We start from the raw sequence: 20,720 nt of genomic DNA on the forward strand, positions 1-20,720 counted from the left end.
GACCTTAATTTTAGACCACATCCAAAGCAAACGTGCAGCCAAAGACAACCAGGAAGTACTGCAAGGCCTCCAATTGGTGCAGAGGCCTCCATCGGCGATTGATCAGGAGGCAAGGTTTGAAGGGATTCAAACTGAAAAGGCAGGAAGCAAAGGTTGAGCTTTGATGTGACGGTTGCACACCGCTGAGACCATCGACATGGGAGAAGGGGCTCCAAAGAGCTAAGGGGAGACCAAAAACATTTCGGCGGAAGAGTCAAGCAAGTGGGGCCTAGCGTTGCTACGTAATAAAGACAAGGCTCCAAGTTCGTCCACATTTTAACACTTCCACCAATAAGAACTTTGAGAAACGTTGATTCAAGTCCAATTCCCCTCCCCCCCAAATTACACGTTCTTTCGGAGTGGGCAGGTAGGAACTTGGTTGGACAGCGTGTTCGTGCACGAGACAAATAATCCCTGGTGGGCAGTGTAGAAGCTGTTCTTCCTACCTGTACAAGTGTAGTGTACCGTGTATAGTGTAGTGTGTAGGTTACACGTTGCGTTTTGTAAGGGCACCACGGCGTGACCAGCCCCACCCCAGCCCCACCCCTCCCACTCCCCACTCACTGAATCACCTGAAGGCTGGGAATGTTGAAAGAAACACAAGGCAAAAAGATCCGCTTTTTTCTTTTCAAGGCTTCTATTTTCTGAATGAGCAATCCTCCCCCAGTTCCATTTTGTGACCAAAACATTGCCCGTGTCGCAGCGGTGCCCCCCCACCCCTCTACCAACCCACCACTCCCATTGGTCGGCACCCGAGCCAATGGGAGGACTCGTGGGGCGGGGCCATGCACGACAAACAAATAATCCCTGGTTGGAAGTATGAAACTTGTTCCTACCTGTATCAATGGATTCGTCAACTGCATATTCTCGATGTAGTTCCTTCGCATCTCAAAAGTTCAAGTTTCCAGAGTCAAATGCCTTCTCATAGTTCGCAAGGGCTTGGGACAATGTTAGCTTGGAGTTATGCATCACTCCAGGAACTCAAGTTCTAGTCTCAACAGCCACGCTGCAAGAAATTTTCAATCCCACCGATCAGGTGCGAGGATGGCCGCAGGAACATAAAACGATTTTCTTTCCAAGATCTGCCGATACATTTGACAGTGAAGGGAGCATCACCCCTGTTTCTACATAACTATATTTTGGGATGTTACCCATTCTTTCGGGGTCTATTAACTGGGTGTCAATTCCTACCAGCATCAGTTTTTAAACAGTACAAAGCCCAATCCTCCTGACATCAGAGGTCAGTGGGGCACTTGTTGCTCCTTTTGGGCAAAGCCCAACTGAGGGGGGCTCTTCTATCAAGACCACCACCATTGACCGAAACTAAACCTGCATCATGAGAAGGGAAATGCATCAGACATTGCTTGCCGGTTCAACTTGAACACACGATTCACCAAGCCCAGGACCAGTGTGCCAGCAATTTTATTAGTCATCTCATTTTATATACATTTGAAAGATTTATTTGGGCTTATCAGCAGAAATGGGCTGGCCACAGGGCCCCTTGGTGAGGAACACGCACTCCTGGAACGGGGCATGGCCGGCCACGAGGATCCGTGTCCACGTGGCCATGAAAGCTTGGAAGTCCACGCTGGCGCCTTGGTTCTCGTGAAGATCCCCCATGATCTTGCGCACTTCATCCGGGTCACACGCACCCTGCATTCGTGATACAGGAACACTTTCTGCTACAGCCAATGCACCAATCACTCTGCGGAGTGTTGCAGCAACAGAAATAGGAATCAACATGCTATGGTGGCCATTACGAGCCCAGTCTCAATCAACCTCTAACAGTGACGAAGCACGCTCACTCGTTCTTGCAAAACCCAGTGCCACAGCACATGGCACCGCCTCAAGCCGCAGCGGCTCCTAGTGCACGCGGAGACACGTCATGGCACCACATTGCTCGAGAAACGTTTGCAGTGCTGCTGCCGCGCAAAGCCACAGGAAACCCACCGCCAGGTAGGGCCGCATGTGCTTCACGAGCAGATTCTGCAGCGCGTGCTTCCTCATGGAGACGCTCCCCGCGCCTCCTTCACAGTTGGCGCAGAACTCGCGCACAAAGATGTCCATCACAGCGCTCAGATCCTCCATGGCAGCAGCAGACGAAGGCATCACGAGATTCCTTCAGCCAACACACGTGTACATTACATACCAAGATAAAGCTCGCCCATATAGCCTTTTTGGGTGCCCAGACTTACAGGACCAGCTCGACTTGCAACACCGGTCCCCCCCACCCCCACATAAGACTTTCCTATAATAATGAACACCCTCGATAACCAAATTACCGACGGAGGCGACGAGTCCGAGGAAGTCGTGTGCAGACGCAGCGCCATTAGCCTAACTACCACATTTTGAACAATGTAATCTACCAAGAACCTTATTTGAAACATCTACCAGCAAGGCGTTGCAATAATCAATTCGCTAGAAAACAAGTGCATGGACGAGCCTCAATCGGCAAGTATACAAGTATGTTGTGCAGTCGAGCACTTTTGAGGCGAAAGGTTTTCGCAACCTTAACATGAGCATTGCATGGAAAGGGACGGATCAAATCTCACCAAGATGACCAAGCATGCTTCCGGCAGACGTTCTGGCCATCAATAATTAGGCCCAAGTCCCAGTTTAGTTGTTGGGGAAAACCGACCAAGATAATTCAATCTTATTTAATTTAGCTCTGAAAATATTTTTCCTGCAACCGTGATTTCAGTTGAAATAAAACAAATTCGATGTAGAATACGGTGTTAGCTGGAGGCAAACGTGGGCGTTATCTGTGTAGCAATGGTAACGCAGCCCTAGAAATTCAGTACTCCAAAGTGTCATGTTAAATGCTAAACAGAGCGGGACCAAGCACCCATCCTTGGAAGTACCCCAGACTACACCAAAACTGGCAGGACTTAAAGCCACCCAGTGAAATACGGCTTGGGGTTTTGCAGCCAAGAGCGGAAACACCACACGCCCCCATAATATTGTCCAGCCGTTAAATTAAAATATCATTGTTAGCAAGCACCTATTAAGGCCAACACTACGCCCAGATGCCTTTTTATCCCAAGCAGTAATGTTTATACACCACGTCCTCATTTTCGAAGTCGATGTAGGGAAGGCCCAGGACTGGTTAAGAGCATCCTCAGCAGGCGTTGACCGATTGGGAATCAAACTCTAATCGCCGGGTTCACAAATTGCAGCACGCAAACCGCTACAATACCCTTCAGATCTCAAACAGGCGTGTACAATCCACGCGGCCTAACTGCACCGACCCTACACAACACAAGTATTGCGTTCAGAGGAAGACAAACCAGGAGACAATTTAAAGTAGATGCCTCAATGCCGCCCCAATGCTCGAGAACAGGCAGCGCAGAGAAGATTCACAGCGAGGAAGCCACGGGCGTCGCCACCGCACTTGAGACGCCGAGAGGAGACGGAACTCACCGGAATGTAGAAAAAAAGAGCGACGAGCAGCAACCAATGAATCCGTCTTCCGCAGGGTTTAAATCCTCACCTATGCTGGTGACGTCACCAATTACGCCTTCACGTGTGCTGGTGACGTCACGCATAATTGTTTGCACCTGTGCTGTTGACAATCATTACATCGACATGTTTTATTGACGGCACATGACCCATCGAGTCTCCGCGTGTGAATTTTACCAATTCAGTGCGTCAGCTCATTCAGATGAATTCCCTGCCCGTGTGTGGTAATGGAAGCGGTGACAATGATAAGGAAGGTGGCTGCGTTTGTCTGTTTCTGTGATGTTCACTATTGTCGTGAAGGCGTCACTCGCTGTTCTGTTGCCAGGAAACTTGATCACAAATCCAATGCGAGTTTTGATATTCAGCGTCGATTCGCCTGAACTCTCACCTCGCCACGTGATATGCCAGCAGCTCGCCTCTCTCACTGCCGCGCACAGACGCAGTTCTCGCGTTAACGATTCCGGTCACCACAGCGCCACTCATCCTGCAGTGTCACCGAGTCTCACGAATCTCTCCCAGGATCCTGCGCCGAGATGTTTGGCCAGTTTCACATGGCACACGTGGTTCCCACTCATCTGCAAATGCCCCAAAACGTCTGGAATTCGAACGCTTCACAAATGTCGGTGGTTCCCCTCCCGTCTGTGTCGTAATTCGATGCTGAGCTGTTGATTCTCTATGATAACTTCACCTGCAATTGCTCTTGACTCGAATATCCACGCGTGTTTACAGATGAGTGCAATAGCCACCTTATATCTGTTTAATGTTCATGTTACTTCAATTATTCCACGTTCAGTCTAAAAGAATCGAATCGACTCAGGCTACAGGGGATTTATTAACTATTAATTATGATAGTGCAATACTTGCGATTTTTTTATGGGACGTAGTTGATTTTCCTTCAATAACGTTTTTACTTGATTTCTGTATATTATTTATGTTGCTTAGATCACTCTTAAAAACCCACAGCTCAACTGCGTCATCGTGTCATCACCAACATCATCATAATTAGAGCGCGATAAGGACGTGCATTAGACGATGCTTGCACGATTTAGCATTTCCATTTATACTTCCGCATTGCTTTATATATTACAAAGGTTTTCTAAAAGCCACTCTACGTTGACCTCCATTGTAATCTCGCTCGGTCTTTAAAAACGACAAATTTTGTAGTTCACACCAGTGTTCCTCCAGCAGAGATGTCCAGGTTTATAGCGACCTTGTGCATGACCTTTGCTCAGCTCATGTGCATTAATAGCCCAAATTGAGCTTTTACCATGAAGTTTATCTCGCATTGTCAGATGGCCACTTTTCATTGCACGTTGTAATGGATCATTACCAAATCAGATTTAGTCATTTATCCATGTGTCTGTGCCTTTGTTTCGGAACAAAAGTCACGGTGGACAAAGAGAGTAAAAACGCAATTCCCTTTTAATGTCTAATTTTCTCGACAGTGTAGCCTCTCGCCTTCTGAGGTTGAAATAACTCAATTTTCACGGAGTTCAAGCTCTTTCCATCGCCTACAACGGCTAGGGAAAATGCTACTTGATATTCGTTTGCCTCTCAGACCGTCTCAAAGTCGGCACTTCTCGACGGCAGAGGAAGCTACTTAACCGTACATGGCTCAGGCGTGTTGTTGACCTCTAAATCTTCTACACATCTCCGAAAGGATCTCCATGAACATTGTAAATAATGGTGTCAGCAAATGGGTCTAAATTAGATCAGTTGCATGAACTCTAGTTGACAAGGAGCGATGAGTGCCAGGGTTGTACCCGTTCTCGGGGCTATTAAATCGGGCATTACGAGTAGCCGCTCATAACGGCCCTGGTGCTAAAAAGCAGAGCCCGATGTCGTAACGCCGTGGGGTCAGTGCCGCTCTCGTCGGCTCCTTTAACATACGAGGGTGGGAATGAGTGAAGGCCACAACCATTACATTAACGTGGCCATGAACCCCTGGAAGTCCTCGCCGCCGCTTGGATTCTTGTGAAAATACCTCATGATCTCGCGCACTTCATCCGGGTCGTTTGCGCCCTGCCCTCGGAAAGGGGGGGGGGTATGGTGTTACAAAGAGATTTCCGACCTCAGCCCATGGACACAGAACTGGCGTTCCAGTTATGTGTCCATGGCGTTCCACGGGCGTTAGGAACATCAGTTGCACTGTAGTGTCATGTTCACACTTCTGCCTTCAATCTCTCATTCACAAGTTAAAGGGGGGGGGGGGGGGGGGTAAAATAATTGCGACTTGCATTCCCAATGAAAAAGCTCGCTAATCCATGGATTGACCAAGGTCTTTACAGACATACAAATACTGCCATATCCTCCATTAGAGGTTTTTTGGTTAAATCGCGTATATGTATTAATGTGTTGTTAACACCCGCCACCACCCTACACAGCCAACTAGTAAGGGTTGTCACGGAAACTAGTACAGCACACAAGTGTGTTGGAGAGCCAAGCCACAACATTTACAAACTGAGTACGACGTTTCGCCAGTAATTACAACTAGCTTCATCAGGCGAGAGCCAGATTTGTGGAGAAGTATTGCTGTTTAGTTCCTTATATAGAGGCGTAGATGTGTTGACCACCCTTCTGCGCTCTAGCACAATGTGGGGGGGGGGGGGGGGTTACTGACGCAATGTACATTATGCATGTGCATTATGCGAGCCCTTTGAACGTGTCCTTCCTGTCTATTGTGTTTATTAAAATATACATATAAACGGTAATCCCTATTGAAGTACGCTGCCGTTCATAGGCATGCATTTAAATAATGTATTATTTGATGATTCGCTTCCACGCAGCACTAAGACGGTAGCTATCCAAACGGTTAAAGATATTTTGATTTCTTTCAATTTCGATAGATTCTCTAATTAATCTTGGCCAGTAGGAGCTGGTTTTGCACAAAACTTCAACGTTATCAAAATCAATCGAGTGTTCTTGTTGGCACGCGTGTTCTGCTACTGCTGACAGTTGCATTTGGGAGAATTTTATATTTCTCTGATGTTATTTTAGTCTCGTGCTGATCATTCCGCCTGTTTGCCCAACATAACATTTACCACACGTGCAGTTAATCGTTGATAGCTTCGGTAATACATCTTTTGTACCAGAGATTAAAATCTGTATTTTATGTACTGTGCCAAATCTGACTCGAATGTTTTGTTTTTTCCAAACATCTGGCTAGTTTATCAGTTACTTCCGCAATGTACGGTATTTATATCGTTTTAATTACTTGGGAAGTTTCAATGCTCTTGTTATTTGATTTGGTTTTGGTATTCAGTGCCCTGTTGATTTGTGCATCATTGTAACCGTTAATTTGCAGTGCTTCTTTAACATGTTGAATTTCACTTCTCAGACTGTCACCATCTGACACTTTCTTAGCTCGATGAATGAGCGTCTTGATAACAGCAGATTTCTGTGCGGGGTGATGGTGTGACTCTGCATTCAGATAGGGGTCAGTATGCGTTTTCTGCGGAGAAACGAAACGTCATGTTTCTGATCGTGTCCGCGAGCACAAGTCAGATCTGAAACACGGCAGAACTGATTTCTCCACGAAACGTCATGTTTCTGATCATGTCCGCGAGCACAAGTCAGATCTGAAACACGGCAGAACTGATTCTTCTGCCGTTGCCGATCATTGCTACAACACTGTGGGCTCTCATGAAACTGCCTTTTCCGAGACCAAGGTGCTCCGCAAACCTCCTGGCTACCATCAAAGGTTTGTACACGAAGCCATCCAAATATACAAACACAGACATAATTTCAACCGTGATGATGGGTACAAACTTAGTAATCATTGGAAAGATGTTATCAACCACGCAAAAAAGACTTAATTACACTTTTTGGATCATCTTATCTGACAGGCACTATTTTACTTTACTTTACCGAGTGTTAACATCCCCAGTTGTTTTTTAACAGTACCCTCTTCATTGTTCAGCCAGCATTGGTATAAACATGGGCATTTTCGTTATTTTGTCTATCATGTGTATCAGACCTCCCCTCCCCCTCTCTGTCCATTGTGTTGGCGTGTGCAGCAGCAACCGCGTCCAAGCCGTCGTTCAATTTTTTGGCCCCGCCCCCCCCCTCCCCCTCCCGATGAGTTGTACTAACATTCTGATGAGTTCCCCCCCCCCCTCTCCTCCCCCTTCAACTTGCTTATAAGGGATTACATCTTGAATCATTGCCTCACTTGATGCAGCTAATTCGGCTGTGACGGTCCCACCTGATGACGGAGACTTGTGTTGCCTCCGAAACGTCGTGATTTTTTGTTTTATTTTATTTTATTTTCATTAATTTTGATGTTTCACCTACGTGACTTTATAAATTTTCTTAAATGTTTTTTAAAACGTTGATTCAAGGCCCCCTTGTGACCGACTGGGTCCTAATGCATCGCATAACGCTGTCTCATATCCCAAACGGTCCTCCTTCCAGAAGGGGGTGCAGGCTGCGGGGTGGATACCGTGCAGGAATAATTTATCATATGCGCCGTAAACGTGATCGCCACTTTGTGGTGACGAACGCAGGAACACGTGCACAACGTGAAATGAATATACGATGGCGTGAGAAATATATATATAAATATCATAAGAATAAATGTACAATATGCAAACGTTTCGGGAATAGGCCCTTCTTCATAGCACACAAATTACACATCAGAATCCCCACGTAAACAACACAGATGATGACGAAGAACTCCGGGGTACTCCTCGCCATTGATTGGCTCGTGTGTTATAACGCCGGCAAATGATTGGTCCAGACAAGCCATTAACGTAACTTTCATTAATCTTCGCTCGTTGATTGGTCCACTGCGGCTATTGCTGCTCAAGCTCCTCTGATTGGTAGCCAGCCAGACAGCGCGTCATCCGTTTCCCGTCGTGATTGGTCGCCGGCACCGGCGGACCGGAATCGGAAGCGAGCGAGCTTGCTGTTGACCTCGGCTCACGATTGTCTGACGGCGCCTCGGGTAGGCGTGGTTTGTACCGCATAACCTGCGAGTCTTGTTTATGATTGGTCCGCACCGTGTTGTGGGGGCGGGGCTCGCCGAGGAGGGGAGGGCGGGGCGTTACAGGATGCACAGGACCCGGATGTGGAGGCTGTGAGCGCGGGGCTGAGCGGCCGCAATGATGGTGAGAGACGCGGGGCCTTTCATTCACTCAGCCGCTCACCCAGCCACTCGTCCTGCTTCTCAGCCGTCGATCTGACACCCAATCCTCACTCGTTCTGCCACTCACCTACCCCTCACTCGTTAACCCACTCATCCACCACTCACCCTGCCACTCACCTCTTGGTCTGACACCCATTCCTCATTCTGCCGCTCACCCACCGATCTTCACTCGTTCTGCCACTCACCCCTCGTCATTCACCTACCACTCACTTATTCTGATACTCATTCTTCGCTCATTCACACACTGATTCATCTGCTCATTCAACTCACTCCTCACTCTGTCACTCATTTATCCACTCACATCTCGCCCATTCATCCAATTATTAATTCATCCAGTCATTCCTCACTTGTTCCTCACTGCTTCGTCACTCATTCCTCACCCATCTACTCCTTCCTCACTCAATCTTTACTCATTCCGCACTCAGTCACGTATTCCTCCATCTCATCACTTAATCAACTAATTCATAGAATTTCACTCATTCACGTCGTTGTACAAAGCTTTTTCACTCATCTCATTTCTCATGAACACCATTCACTATTCGCTCATCTGATTGATTCGCTCGTTCATTTTATTAACTCATTCAGTCACTCATTTACCCCAGTTACCTCACTCATTTATTTCTTTGACCTGTCATTCCTTAATCCATTCATGAATTTAAATTACTCAAGTTATTCACTCATTCACCCACTCATTCACCCACTCATTCACCCACTCATTCACCCACTCATTCACCCACTCATTCACCCACTCATTCACCCACTCATTCACCCACCCATTCTATCACTCATTCACCCACTCATTCACCCACCCATCCATTCTAGATCTCATTCCTTCATCCACGTATTTACTGATAAATTAATTCGCTCAATTACAAATTTTAATTAATCTGGTTATGTCATCCACACTCTTAATTCACTTAATTACTCTCGTTAATCCCCTCGCCATGCATTCACTGATTCATCTCATTCATTCGCTAATACATCTCATGCAACAATGCATCTCATTCTTTGTTCTTTGACTCATTCACGCACTGGGTTTACGATCGTTGATCTCAACCATCACTGTTGATCAACCATGGATTTATCGCCTGGGTGTCACAAATCACGCACCTCAAAACAGGTTCATGAAACGAATCATGAATTTCACATCAGTACACAAACAGTGAGAGCACCTCCGTTGAGTCGGGTTATTATGACTTGCAGCATTCTGAGCAAGAATAGATAATTTGTCTGATCCAAGTGGATATTATTGTCTTGATTTTCACTTTTTTCCTCGCTAGTTTGGTATATTGCAGTCGGCACGGTTTATAAGTTTATTTGCATTACATGGATAACGATGTAACTCCTTTTCGAATATGGGCCACTTAAGACCTGGTGAGATATATTTAGATGCATTTTTAAAACACTCTTCCTTTCGATATTTGGAAGCCACTCGAGTTATGCACTTTTACATCATCTAGATTGAAAACGTATTTCTTTAGAACTGCTTTTTGTGTTTAGTTTGGTGTCCCCCCGCACCTCCGATTAGCACGGTTGGCTGCGTACGGTGCGAAAGAAGTTCAACATACGTACAACTTAAAGCGCTTTGTAAATAAACTGCCTGGCCAGGGGCTCCATACGCCTCTTTGGTCGCGGGGGGTAGTAGTTTGAACATACTTCACCACTCTGGTCAGTGCTGGTTTCTGATACAAGGGGTGGGTGGCAGGCTTTGTTAAGTCGTGGCCGGGAATGGGAGGCCCTGGGTTCATAGGCCCAGTGTGCTAACCGCTGCACCGCCGCTCCCACCACTGTTTGCTCTACAGTAGTATCCAAATATGTTGGTGATGTTGCTGCGTTGGCAGTGAAACATGAGCACAATAACAAATAAAACGCAAAGTATAAAAATGAAAAGAAAGAGGCAACATTATGGGCTATGTACATTTATAGCAAATGCAGTCAAAGTTATGCTGTACTGTATTTCTGATTAATGCAATTAGGGTGCAGTAAATGAGTTGAGCCTATGACCAAATCACCTGAAATGTGCCAGATCTCGTCACAAGGCAAAGATAAGCAGGCGTTTTAAGCCTGCATAGTGCTTACATGGGTGACCACCACCAGGGCCGGATTACGTTTCTTGTGAGCCCGAGGCACTTGTGTTTCTCAGCCTTCAGTGATAACTTTCTAAAGTTGGTGCTGCTGGCCCATGTCACTACCGCCGCTGTCACTCGCTTGTTTTACGCGTTGGGCAACAACGCCCGCCTTGTCTTCCCTTGCACTATTCTCTATTGAGAATGAGATAGTTAGAAAAACACCATTTGAAGATGTTATTGCTAATTTTACAATGAAAAAAAATGTTCATAAGTTCATCTCCGGTGTTAATTTATCTCATATTATGGGAAACAACGATTGACTTGACTGCCTCTGTGTATTACTGTGCTTATCCTTGCTATGTAAACATTTATTCAAGAAGATATCTTGGGTAAATGTTTTATCATACAAACAAAAATGCACAGTCACATTTCTTTCGTAGGCCCTTTAGTATTTGTTGGCCCTAGGCACGGTGCCTACTGTGGCCTATTGGATGATGCGGCCCTGACCACCACCGTCCAAATGCCGATTTACCACAGGCGGCTGTGGAGGAGGCTGCGCTACATTGATGGCAGTAGAAGGCTGGTAGAGCGAAATAAATTGGTACAAAACTGACACCTTTATACAAGGCATCATGTTTGCAATAACCGCAACACAAGCAGTCAAAATGCAAAAAAAACAACTCTGATAATGGTAATGATATGCACTGTCCTTGAAGTTGATTGGTCCACACCCGAGACAGCTTTCCTTAGAGCCTAGTCTCCATTGGTGTTGGACCAGATGACGCCAAAAGGCGTACAACTCAAAAACAGTGCACTATCAGAGTATTGAGAGCTCGGGGTATGCTTACAGTGCACTATCAGAGTATTGAGAGCTCGGGGTATGCTTACAGTGCACTATCAGAGTATTGAGAGCTCGGGGTAAGAGCTCGGGGTAAGCATACCCCGAGCTCTCAATACTCTGATAGTGCACTGTTTTTGAGTTGTACGCCTTTTGGCGTCACCTGGTCCAACACCAATGGAGACTAGGCTCTAAGGAAAGCTGTCTCGGGTGTGGACCAATCAACTTCAAGGACAGTGCATATCATTACCATTATCAGAGTTGTTTCTTTTTGTTTGCATTTTGACTGATTGTGTTGCGGTTATTGCAAACATGATGCCTTGTATAAAGGTGTCAGTTTTGTACCAGTTTAAAGGGTAAAAAACCTACTACTATATTTTTTCCACTGGTAAAGGAGGTCTCATAGCGAAGTAAATTGTTGCACTACACAATGCTTCTTCCCATGTCTTATGCTGTCCGCCTTCGCCAGGCCAAGCTGCACTAACCCACCGCGAAAGAGTGGTTAAATAAGCACCGTGACCCACTTGGGGGTGGAGAGGCCCTCATCCAGCAGTGGATCAGGCAAAAGGGATGAACGTGTATAACGTGGAATGAATATACTGGACACATATATTGTACATAATTATTACTGTATTTAAAAAGAGTGGATTGCTTTGTTCCGCTGGTAATGATTGTAAACTGAGTGTTGAGCCCTGTGGGGCCATGTCTGCATGCAGGGGTGAATCTTCACGCCGGGGAGTGATCGTTGGCGCCTACTGGTCCCTGGGCTGTGTGCTGTCGCTCTGGGTGGTGCTGTGGCTCTGATGAATCATCATCAGATTGAACTGTGCTGTGCTCTGCTGTGTGTTTTAGTACACGTGTCGTTCTCTGCCGTAGGATGCTCTTTGGTTCTTTCGGTAAAGTCACGTAGGTAGAAATACAATAAAATAAATCACGACGTTTCGATCGCAACACAAGCAATCTTCATCAGGTGGAACAACCACAGCAAGAAAATGCTGAAGTAGGCCTACTTATGTACAATATATGTGTCCAGTATATTCATTCCACGTTATACACGTTCATCCCTTTTGCCTGATCCACTGCTGGTGCTGATTTCACCACTCTCGCGGTGGTTTAGTGCAGCTTGGCCTGGCGAAGGCGAACAGCATAAGACATGGGAAGAAGCATTGTGTAGTGCAACAATTGATTTCGCTCGACCAGCCTTCTACTGCCATCAATGTAGCGCAGCATTTTCTTTTCTGTGGTTGTTCCACCTGATGAAGATTGCTTGTGTTGCGATCGAAACGTCGTGATTTGTTATATATTTTTTTATTTCTACCTACGTGACTTTACCGAAAGAACCAAAGAGTATGGATTCCTGCATTCACGAAAAGCTTCAAATCAAGATTCTGCCGTAGGATGTTATATGTTCTGTGTTCCCGTGATGTTGCACGGTTTTTAATACGTGCTCTTGTGATGTGTGTGTTGATGTCTTTGTTTGCCTTGTTAGTGGGGAGCGATAGTGCAGCGGTTAGCGCACTGCGCTATGAACCCAATGACCCGGGTTTGGTTCCCGCTCACGGCCAACACCAGTGACGATTATCTGAACCGGTCCTGGGCCTCCCCTAGGTCGATTCAGCCTCAAATGAGTACCTGGTGCGGTGTGTAAACATCGCCACTGGGGAGACAAAGGTGGTCGGGCGTGGTGCTGGCCACCCCCTCGTGTACCGTTCCGGCCTTCATAGGTGCTCGCTAACAGCACTTGCCCCTACAGTTTGTTAAGGCTATACGGGGACTCTTTGTCTTTTGCCTTTTTAAAGTGGAGAGCGATAGTGTAGTGGTTAGTGCACTGCACTACAAACCTGGCGACTCGAGTTAGATTCCCGCTCATGGCCAACACTAGTGACGATTATCTGAACTGGTCTTGGGCCTCCAGAGGTCGACTCAACCTCCTATGAGTACCTGGTGCAATGTTTAAACATGCGTATCTGTGCGAGTGTATGGCTCTCTGCGTGATGAGTCTGGGTCTCTGTTTAGTGATTCTGTGGGTCTCTGTGTGATGAGTCTATGGGGCCTTTGTGTGAGTCTATGAGTCTCTGTGTGGTGAGTGAGTCTGTGTGGTGAGTCTGTGGGTATCCGTGTGGTGAGTCTATGGGTCTCTGTGTTGTGAGTCTCTGTGTCATGAGTTTGTGTTTTTGTGTGGTGAGTCTATGAGTCTATGTGGTGAGTCTATCGGTGGTGCTTGCCACCAACCACCTTGTGTGCCATGATTCATAGGAGCTTGCTAACAGCGCTTGCCCCAACAGTATGTTAATACCGGGGATCTTTGTCGTTTTGCTTTGTTGAAGGATGCAGTGTTGTGCCGCGTGGTTCTTCTTTGTGAGCTGTACAACATTTTCGTTTTGCGAATGTCCATATAACCAATACACTGTTTTGCTACAAGTATTTTTTTCTATGTACTTGGATGCCAGAACTTCTGTTTGAGGCATGGTGATGATAATTGTGCTCGTTATTCATCGCTGGTAGAGCACTGTGTGTGCGCCCACACAGCCGTACACACAATAATACCGACGCTAAAAATGTCACCGTTAAAATGAATGTTCCAGTCGGTGTTGAACCTCCCTCCCCTTCCCCAACCCCCATGCCAGCGTGCGATGATGACAAAGCAGAAGATCTGGTGTGTGCGAGTGGGGGGGATATTTATTTTCTCTTTAAATATTCGCCGTGCTTCTGAAGGCTCAGCTAGCGAGTGGTCACAAGTGCCCTGTTTTGCCGTGATTTTACGCTTCTGCCTTGCACATAACGACAGTCGCCCTGTTTGTGGGCTGAAAACGACTGCAATAAAAAAAATATAGTATATAATTGGCGACGTTTCGGGCAATGGCCGTTATTCATGGCACTGCATCTTAATCAGAAATACTGTATACATTGATATGGAATTTAGTGTGCGAGTGGTGGTGCAGTGGTTTCGCGCACTGCGCAATCATCTACTCAATCTCTCTTCTGGCCTCTCTTTACGTGCTATGAGGAAGGGCCATTGTCCACGATGTCGCCTGCTGTACATATTTTTTTCTTTTTGAGGCCACACACAGTGTTGTTGACGAACGTGTTAATGTTTTTTGTAACTTGTGCAACACTGCCAATGCAGCAGCATCACCATATAATTTTCATATCAATGATCAGCACTGTGCAAACTACAGCTTAAATTATGGCCGCCCCCCCCCCCCCTGTTTGTAGGACGGAATGGATGACAGTCCTGACTACTTCACAGAAGAGGAGAACAAGGCAAGTTCATGCACTAATAATACAAAGACAAACAACTACTCCCTGTAGGATGAACAGACTGTTGGGGCAAATGCCGTGAACGAACACTCATGAATGCCGCCACTGCACACAAGGGGTGGGTGGCCAGCACCACGCCTGGCCGCCTTTGTCTCCCAAGTACCTGGTATACTACACACTTTACAAGGTACTCATTTAACGCTCGAGTCGGCCTCAGGGAGGCCCAGATATTCGACACCCCATGTTAGCTGTGAGCAGCGCTGGGTTTGTAGCACATCGCTCTAACCAATATACTACTACTACCATTCCCCATAATAATTATACACAGTTATATTTCAATATCATCAGCCATGTGCAATCAACTGCTAGATGAAGGTGTAAGAATCCACCCAGCACACATGCACGCAAACTGATTTAATTGCATAATATTCTGCTGCTGGTGAACGTTCGTTGTAACGGGTTTCATCCCTTGACCGACGCATACAGCAGTGGATTGACCATGGCTGCTGATGATTCTGAACGGAATCGTGCGCTGTTTACTGGTATTGCACACATTTTTAATGGCCCTGCATCTGTTTAAGAAGATGGCCTTTAAGGATTATGCTTGCGTTATGGTTCCAGTCACAGTGGGCATCCTATCATCGACACAAGTGTAATGACAGGGTGACACCTGCTGGCCTGGAAGGGGAATCACGGGCACGGTTAAGTAACAACTAATCAGAGAGGGAGGTGTATCTGGGGCAAAGGTATAAGGTGGGGCTAGCCGAGATACTCCAGGAACCTGCTCGAAGGTTCCACGAGAGGGCGTGGCCGGAGGCAGGATTTAGCCACGCCTGGGGGGATATAAGGAGGAGCGGACCCGGGATTCGGGGCTTGTGTGTGGGAGTCTTGGGTCCTGACTGCGTTGATGCTCGCCGACATCTCTCTCCGTCCTGCGTGGTTTCCATCGTCGTCATCATCACACCGCCAGCCAACGGCGTAGCCGAGTGAGGGCGATGAGACCACGCCGAGTGATCGGCTGTGTGTGGCCAGGAGAGACGTTAATACCTCGTGTTGTACTCGGTGTGAGTAATAAAGAAGTACACTCTCCACGACGTGTCGTGGAAGTCGCTCATTACACAAGTATACATTTCTATATCACTAGCCTTTTGCCCGTCCAAGGACGGGTGTATTGCAGTAAATCTGAAACTTGCAAGCGAAAAGCAGACCGCGACGCGATATTCATTGCATCCATTCGTGTGCAATTTGTAAGGGCGCGGTGACACAGACTTATTTCATTTAAAGGTTATAATCCCTTGTTCATCATGACGTTCTTTTTACTTCTATGTCTCAAAAGCGTGACGGAGATCGCGTGACGTGAGGGTTTTGCCTCTGTAGTGAGGGTTGTAAGTTGACGCTGAGGAGGGGGGAGGAGGCGCCTCGCCCCCCCCCATGTGGAGTGACGTCACCCGCTCATGATTATTAATGAGGGGGGGGGGGTTCATTTGGAGGACGTCACCTGGTCATGATTATTAATGAGGGAGGCTGTTCGACGTGGAGTGACGTCACGCGTGTTACACACTGACATTCTTGGGTAACTATAGTAGTAAATAAGGTTTGAGGCCGTTGTCATAAATTAGTGGTCAGTTGTACAAATATGTAAACTAATCTGACCGCACAGCACACTGGACTATTCGACCTCATGATTGATACAATGAAGTGCACCATCATTATCACCTTCGGGTATGATCTGGAAAAAGTTATCCTGATGGTCCTGCAGTGCCATAATATATCTAATTTCCCTGCATCGTTACTGAACACGTTCCATCCTCTGCACCGGCCGTCCTTTCAAATATAAAGACAAAGATCCCCCACATAACCATAACAGACTGGTGGGGCAAGTGCTGTTAGCGAGCACCTATGAGGGCCGGCACGGCACACGAGGGGGTGGGTGGCCACCACCATGCCAGGCCGCCTTTGTCTCCCTCGTGGCGATGTTTACACCCTGCACCAGGTACTCATTTGAGGCTGAGTCGACCCAGGGAAGGCCCAGGACCGGTTAAAATAATTGTCACTGCTGTTGGCCGTGAGCGGGAATCGGGGGTCATAGTGCAGTGCACTAACCGCTACACTGCCACTCCCCATAAACAACCGGAACCACTCATTGACCATAATTCATTGGTCAAAACACTTTTCTTTTGCTTCTTTTCTCGCACTCTTCGACTTTGGAATTCCTTCCCATCGTCCCTTTTGCACAAGCTCTCATTTAGTAACAGTCCTCAATTCCAAGGAACGTCTTGCCTCTTTATCTGTTACAACTTTAATGGTGTTGTTGCTGGTTGCTTGATGTGTTGGGTCTTTGGACCTGTGCTCAGCAACGGTGTTTCAAAGAAACTCTGCGAAGGGGGTGTGCGAATCGTTACGAGCGTGCGTGTGTGCGTGCGTGTTGTGTAACAGGACTAACGTGGACGTTGGAACATGATGCATTTCACATTGCCCATCAGAAAAACTCTGAATTAGGTCACTTGAACCGACAGTGGCTGTCAGAGTGCCATCCCCGGTACCACCACCAGTGGTGGTCCAACGACGGTCCTCCAGGTGGTTGATCCGCGGGGCTGTGATGCAAATATAAGTTGATTCGGACTATAATGACAATGCTTATACCTTTTTGGTTTCAGGCGTGAATTCATATTTGACTTTTAATTAATAACAAAAATATATAATTAGGTAAACTACCCTGTTTAAACTACCCTAGCCATCTTACCTATACAAGGCATTCTTTGTCTGTCCGTCTGTCTGTCTGTCTGTGCACGCACGCTTGCGAGGGATTTGGCTCTCGAATGGTGGGGTTTACGTGAAAAGAAATTAGCCCCCGGTGGGCAAGCACTATTTCCTTTTCCCGTCCGTCACCTTTAAATTAGTTAAAATAGCGTTTTTGTGCGATTTCTCTTTATTTTTTTCCCCGCCCCGCTCAAGCTGCCCGGGGGTTGCCCCTGGCAACGCACGCACCGTCATCGGTGGAGGGTGGGGGGGATTTCTCATTTGCGTTCAAAATGCAAAAAAATACACGCAACGTTGAGGGAAATTCATCGAAGTGTCATGTCCTTTTCTCTCCCCTCCCACCCCAATGTGTGCACTTACTACTATAGGGTCGGTAGATACTAATATTATAGCGCTTAGATAGTATTATTGTAGCGCAGGCAGGGGGATGGTGGGCGGGGGTAGCGGTCCAGTTCCCAGCCTCGGCCGGCTGGTCAATCTAGGCGAGGCCGGGGGCTCTGCACGGGACTCGGCCTCACTATGGCACTCTGTCAGGTTAGTAGTTTGTGCTATAGAGCCGATATATACTGCTATAGAGTCAGCATGTACTACTGTAGGGATAGCAGGTACCACCATAGTCATTATGTACTACTGTAGGGATAGCAGGTACCACCACAGTCATTATGTACAGCTGTAATCATACAGGTACCACCACAGCCGGTATGCACTGCTGTAGTGAAAGCAGGTACCACCACAGCCGGTATGCACTGTTGTAGCAATAGCAGGTACCACCACAAGCGGTATGCACTGCTGTAGTGATAGCAGGAACCACCATAGTCGGTATGCAAAGCTGTAGTTAAAGCAGGTACCACCACAGTGGGTATGCACTGCTGTAGTGAAAGCAGGTACCACCAAAGTCGGTATGTACTGCTGTAGTGATAGCAGGTGCCACCACATTCAGTAGGCACTGCTGTAGTGATAGCAGGAACCATCACAGTGGGTATGCGCTGCTGTAGTTAAAGCAGGTACCACCAAAGTTGGTATGTACTGTTGTAGTCATAGCAGGATACCACCACAGTCGGTATACACTGCTGTAGTGATAGTAGATACAGCTATCGAGTTGGTAGATACTGCTATATAGAGTTAGTAGATACTAAAACAGTTAGTATATACCACTACAGTCAGTAAATACTGCTACAGTCAGTAGATACTACTATACAGTCAGTACATACTACTATGGTGAGTAGCTACTCGAGTCAGTAGATACTACTATCGAGTGAGTAGATACGGCTATAGTTAGTCGTTACTATTATAGTCAGTGGATACTACTATAGAGTCAGCAGATACTACTTTACAGTTCGTCGTTACTACTATAGAGTCGGTAGATACTACTGTAGGGCCAGTAGATACTACTTCGGTCAGTAGTTACTACAGTCAGTAAATACTACTAAACAGTCAGTATCTACTACTGGCTCAGTAGATACTACTGTACAGTCAGTAGATACAACTACAGAGTCAATAGATACTACTTACTCTGTTGTATGTAGGGTGTGTAGGTATATATACCTACGCGGGGGTAAAGATATTTTTTGAGGAGGGGGGTCGACAATTTTCAGAAACCTTTTAGATGAACTATTTACCCACCACTTTCTATAACTTTTTGCGCTTGTGCAAGCCTCTTATCATTTTGTTGGTGGAGAAATGGACAAACGGCCCACCGGGCTTTCACAATATTTGTGTATGTATATGTAAGGTTTTTAAAAGAAGTTTAGAAATATATTTTTTGCCCGGGCAATGCCGGGTACTTCCCGCTAGTAAAATATAAATGCCCCCCCTAAATAAAACCTTATAACTACGTACAAAAAATATTATGTTCTGGCAATACGAACCGTTTTGTATTTCTGGTATTTAGAGAGAGAAGTGAATGCGTTTTATCACCAGGAGTGGGGGCTGGGTGATCCGTGGAAATGTTTGCATTGGCTGAGTGGTAGGCGAGCCAAAAATGTTTGAGAAATGCTGCCCTAACACCTACCAAACACACAGTTACATATTTTTTTAGAGTATAGTGTAAGCGATTTAAGATTTAACACGTAGGCTTTCACGACCAATATCATCCATAATAGAGGTTTTTGGGTTAGATCACGTAAATATATAAATGTGTCGTTAAAACCCACCACCACCCGACGCAGCCAACTAGTAAGGGTTGTCACGTAAACAACATGCCAATGCGTCACTAGTACAGCACAAATCGGTGTGCTGGAGAGCCAAGCCACAAGATTTACTAACTGATTACGACGTTTCGCCAGTAATTACAACTAGCTTCATCAGGCGACAGCCAGATTTGTGGAGAAGTCTTAAGACTTAAGTTTGTAAATGTTGTGGCTTGTCTCTCCAACACACCGGTGTGCTGTATTAGTGACGAATTGGCATGTTCTGTTTACGTGACAACCCTTACTAGTTAGCTGTGTCGGGTGGTGTCGGGTTTTAAAGACACATTTATATATTGACGCGATCTAACCCAAAAACCTCTATTATGGATTTAAGCTTTGCACACAATGTAGCACATCACCTTGCTGAGGTGTGCACACATGTTCAAATCCAGATGCTTGTGTAGTGTTTTCAGCAATGACTCACACCGACACGTTGTAACAAGTCACCTGCTTACACTTTATTCATCTATTCTTGCACCAGTTGTAGGCATACCTATAGCTATCTTTACGGTCACTTATGTTTAACGTCTCCCCACTCTTATCTACCTTTCACCTCACTTATCCTGCACTCAGCAGCTCTGCTCTCAGCGACTCCGCATACAGTGACTCCGCACACAGCGACTCCGCACACAGCGACTCGGCACACAGCGACTCCGCACACAGCGACTCCGCACACAGCATCTTCACACACAGGAACTCTACATCCCCACCGCTGCCCTCACCTACGCTCCCTCAGACCTGCTCACCCATCTGTCCCGGGCGGGGGGGATCAGCCAACACCCGCCCGGCGACAGCGTGAGGGTTGAGGTCCCGTTGACGACTGGAGCGGCAGTGGCGAGATGTCTTCACTCTTCATCCTTGTCAACCACCCCCTCTCTGCTCACGCACACACCCTTATATCCCTCTGCTAATTATCCGAGACCTCTCGTGCGTCTCTTTAAGCTCTCGCCAGGCCGGCG

The 20,720-nt window shown here is 46.7% G+C and overlaps 2 protein-coding genes across 2 annotated transcripts in view; one reads left to right on the plus strand and one right to left on the minus strand.

Annotated features, from left to right (window-relative positions):
- Nucleotides 1–1,459: 1,459 nt before the first annotated feature.
- Nucleotides 1,460–2,153, minus strand: LOC144946957 (uncharacterized). Its single transcript, XM_078876027.1, has 2 exons — nt 1,990–2,153; nt 1,460–1,692 (listed from the first exon to the last, which is right to left on the minus strand). Exons 1-2 carry the CDS (start codon nt 2,146–2,148, stop codon nt 1,498–1,500), a joined length of 354 nt encoding a protein of 117 aa, XP_078732153.1. The 5' UTR covers nt 2,149–2,153; the 3' UTR covers nt 1,460–1,497.
- Nucleotides 2,154–8,552: 6,399 nt separating this feature from the next.
- Nucleotides 8,553–20,720, plus strand: part of LOC144947106 (sorting nexin-6-like) — a 29,724-nt gene continuing 17,556 nt past the window's right edge. The window contains exons 1-2 of the mRNA XM_078876310.1: nt 8,553–8,606; nt 14,768–14,815. Of these exons, the coding sequence (XP_078732436.1) occupies nt 8,601–8,606; nt 14,768–14,815 (54 nt within the window). The 5' untranslated portion in view covers nt 8,553–8,600. The remainder of the gene's footprint in view (nt 8,607–14,767; nt 14,816–20,720) is intronic.

The sequence above is a fragment of the Lampetra fluviatilis genome, chromosome 43 (assembly GCF_964198595.1).
Source record: "Lampetra fluviatilis chromosome 43, kcLamFluv1.1, whole genome shotgun sequence".
Taxonomy (NCBI): Eukaryota; Metazoa; Chordata; class Hyperoartia; order Petromyzontiformes; family Petromyzontidae; genus Lampetra; species Lampetra fluviatilis.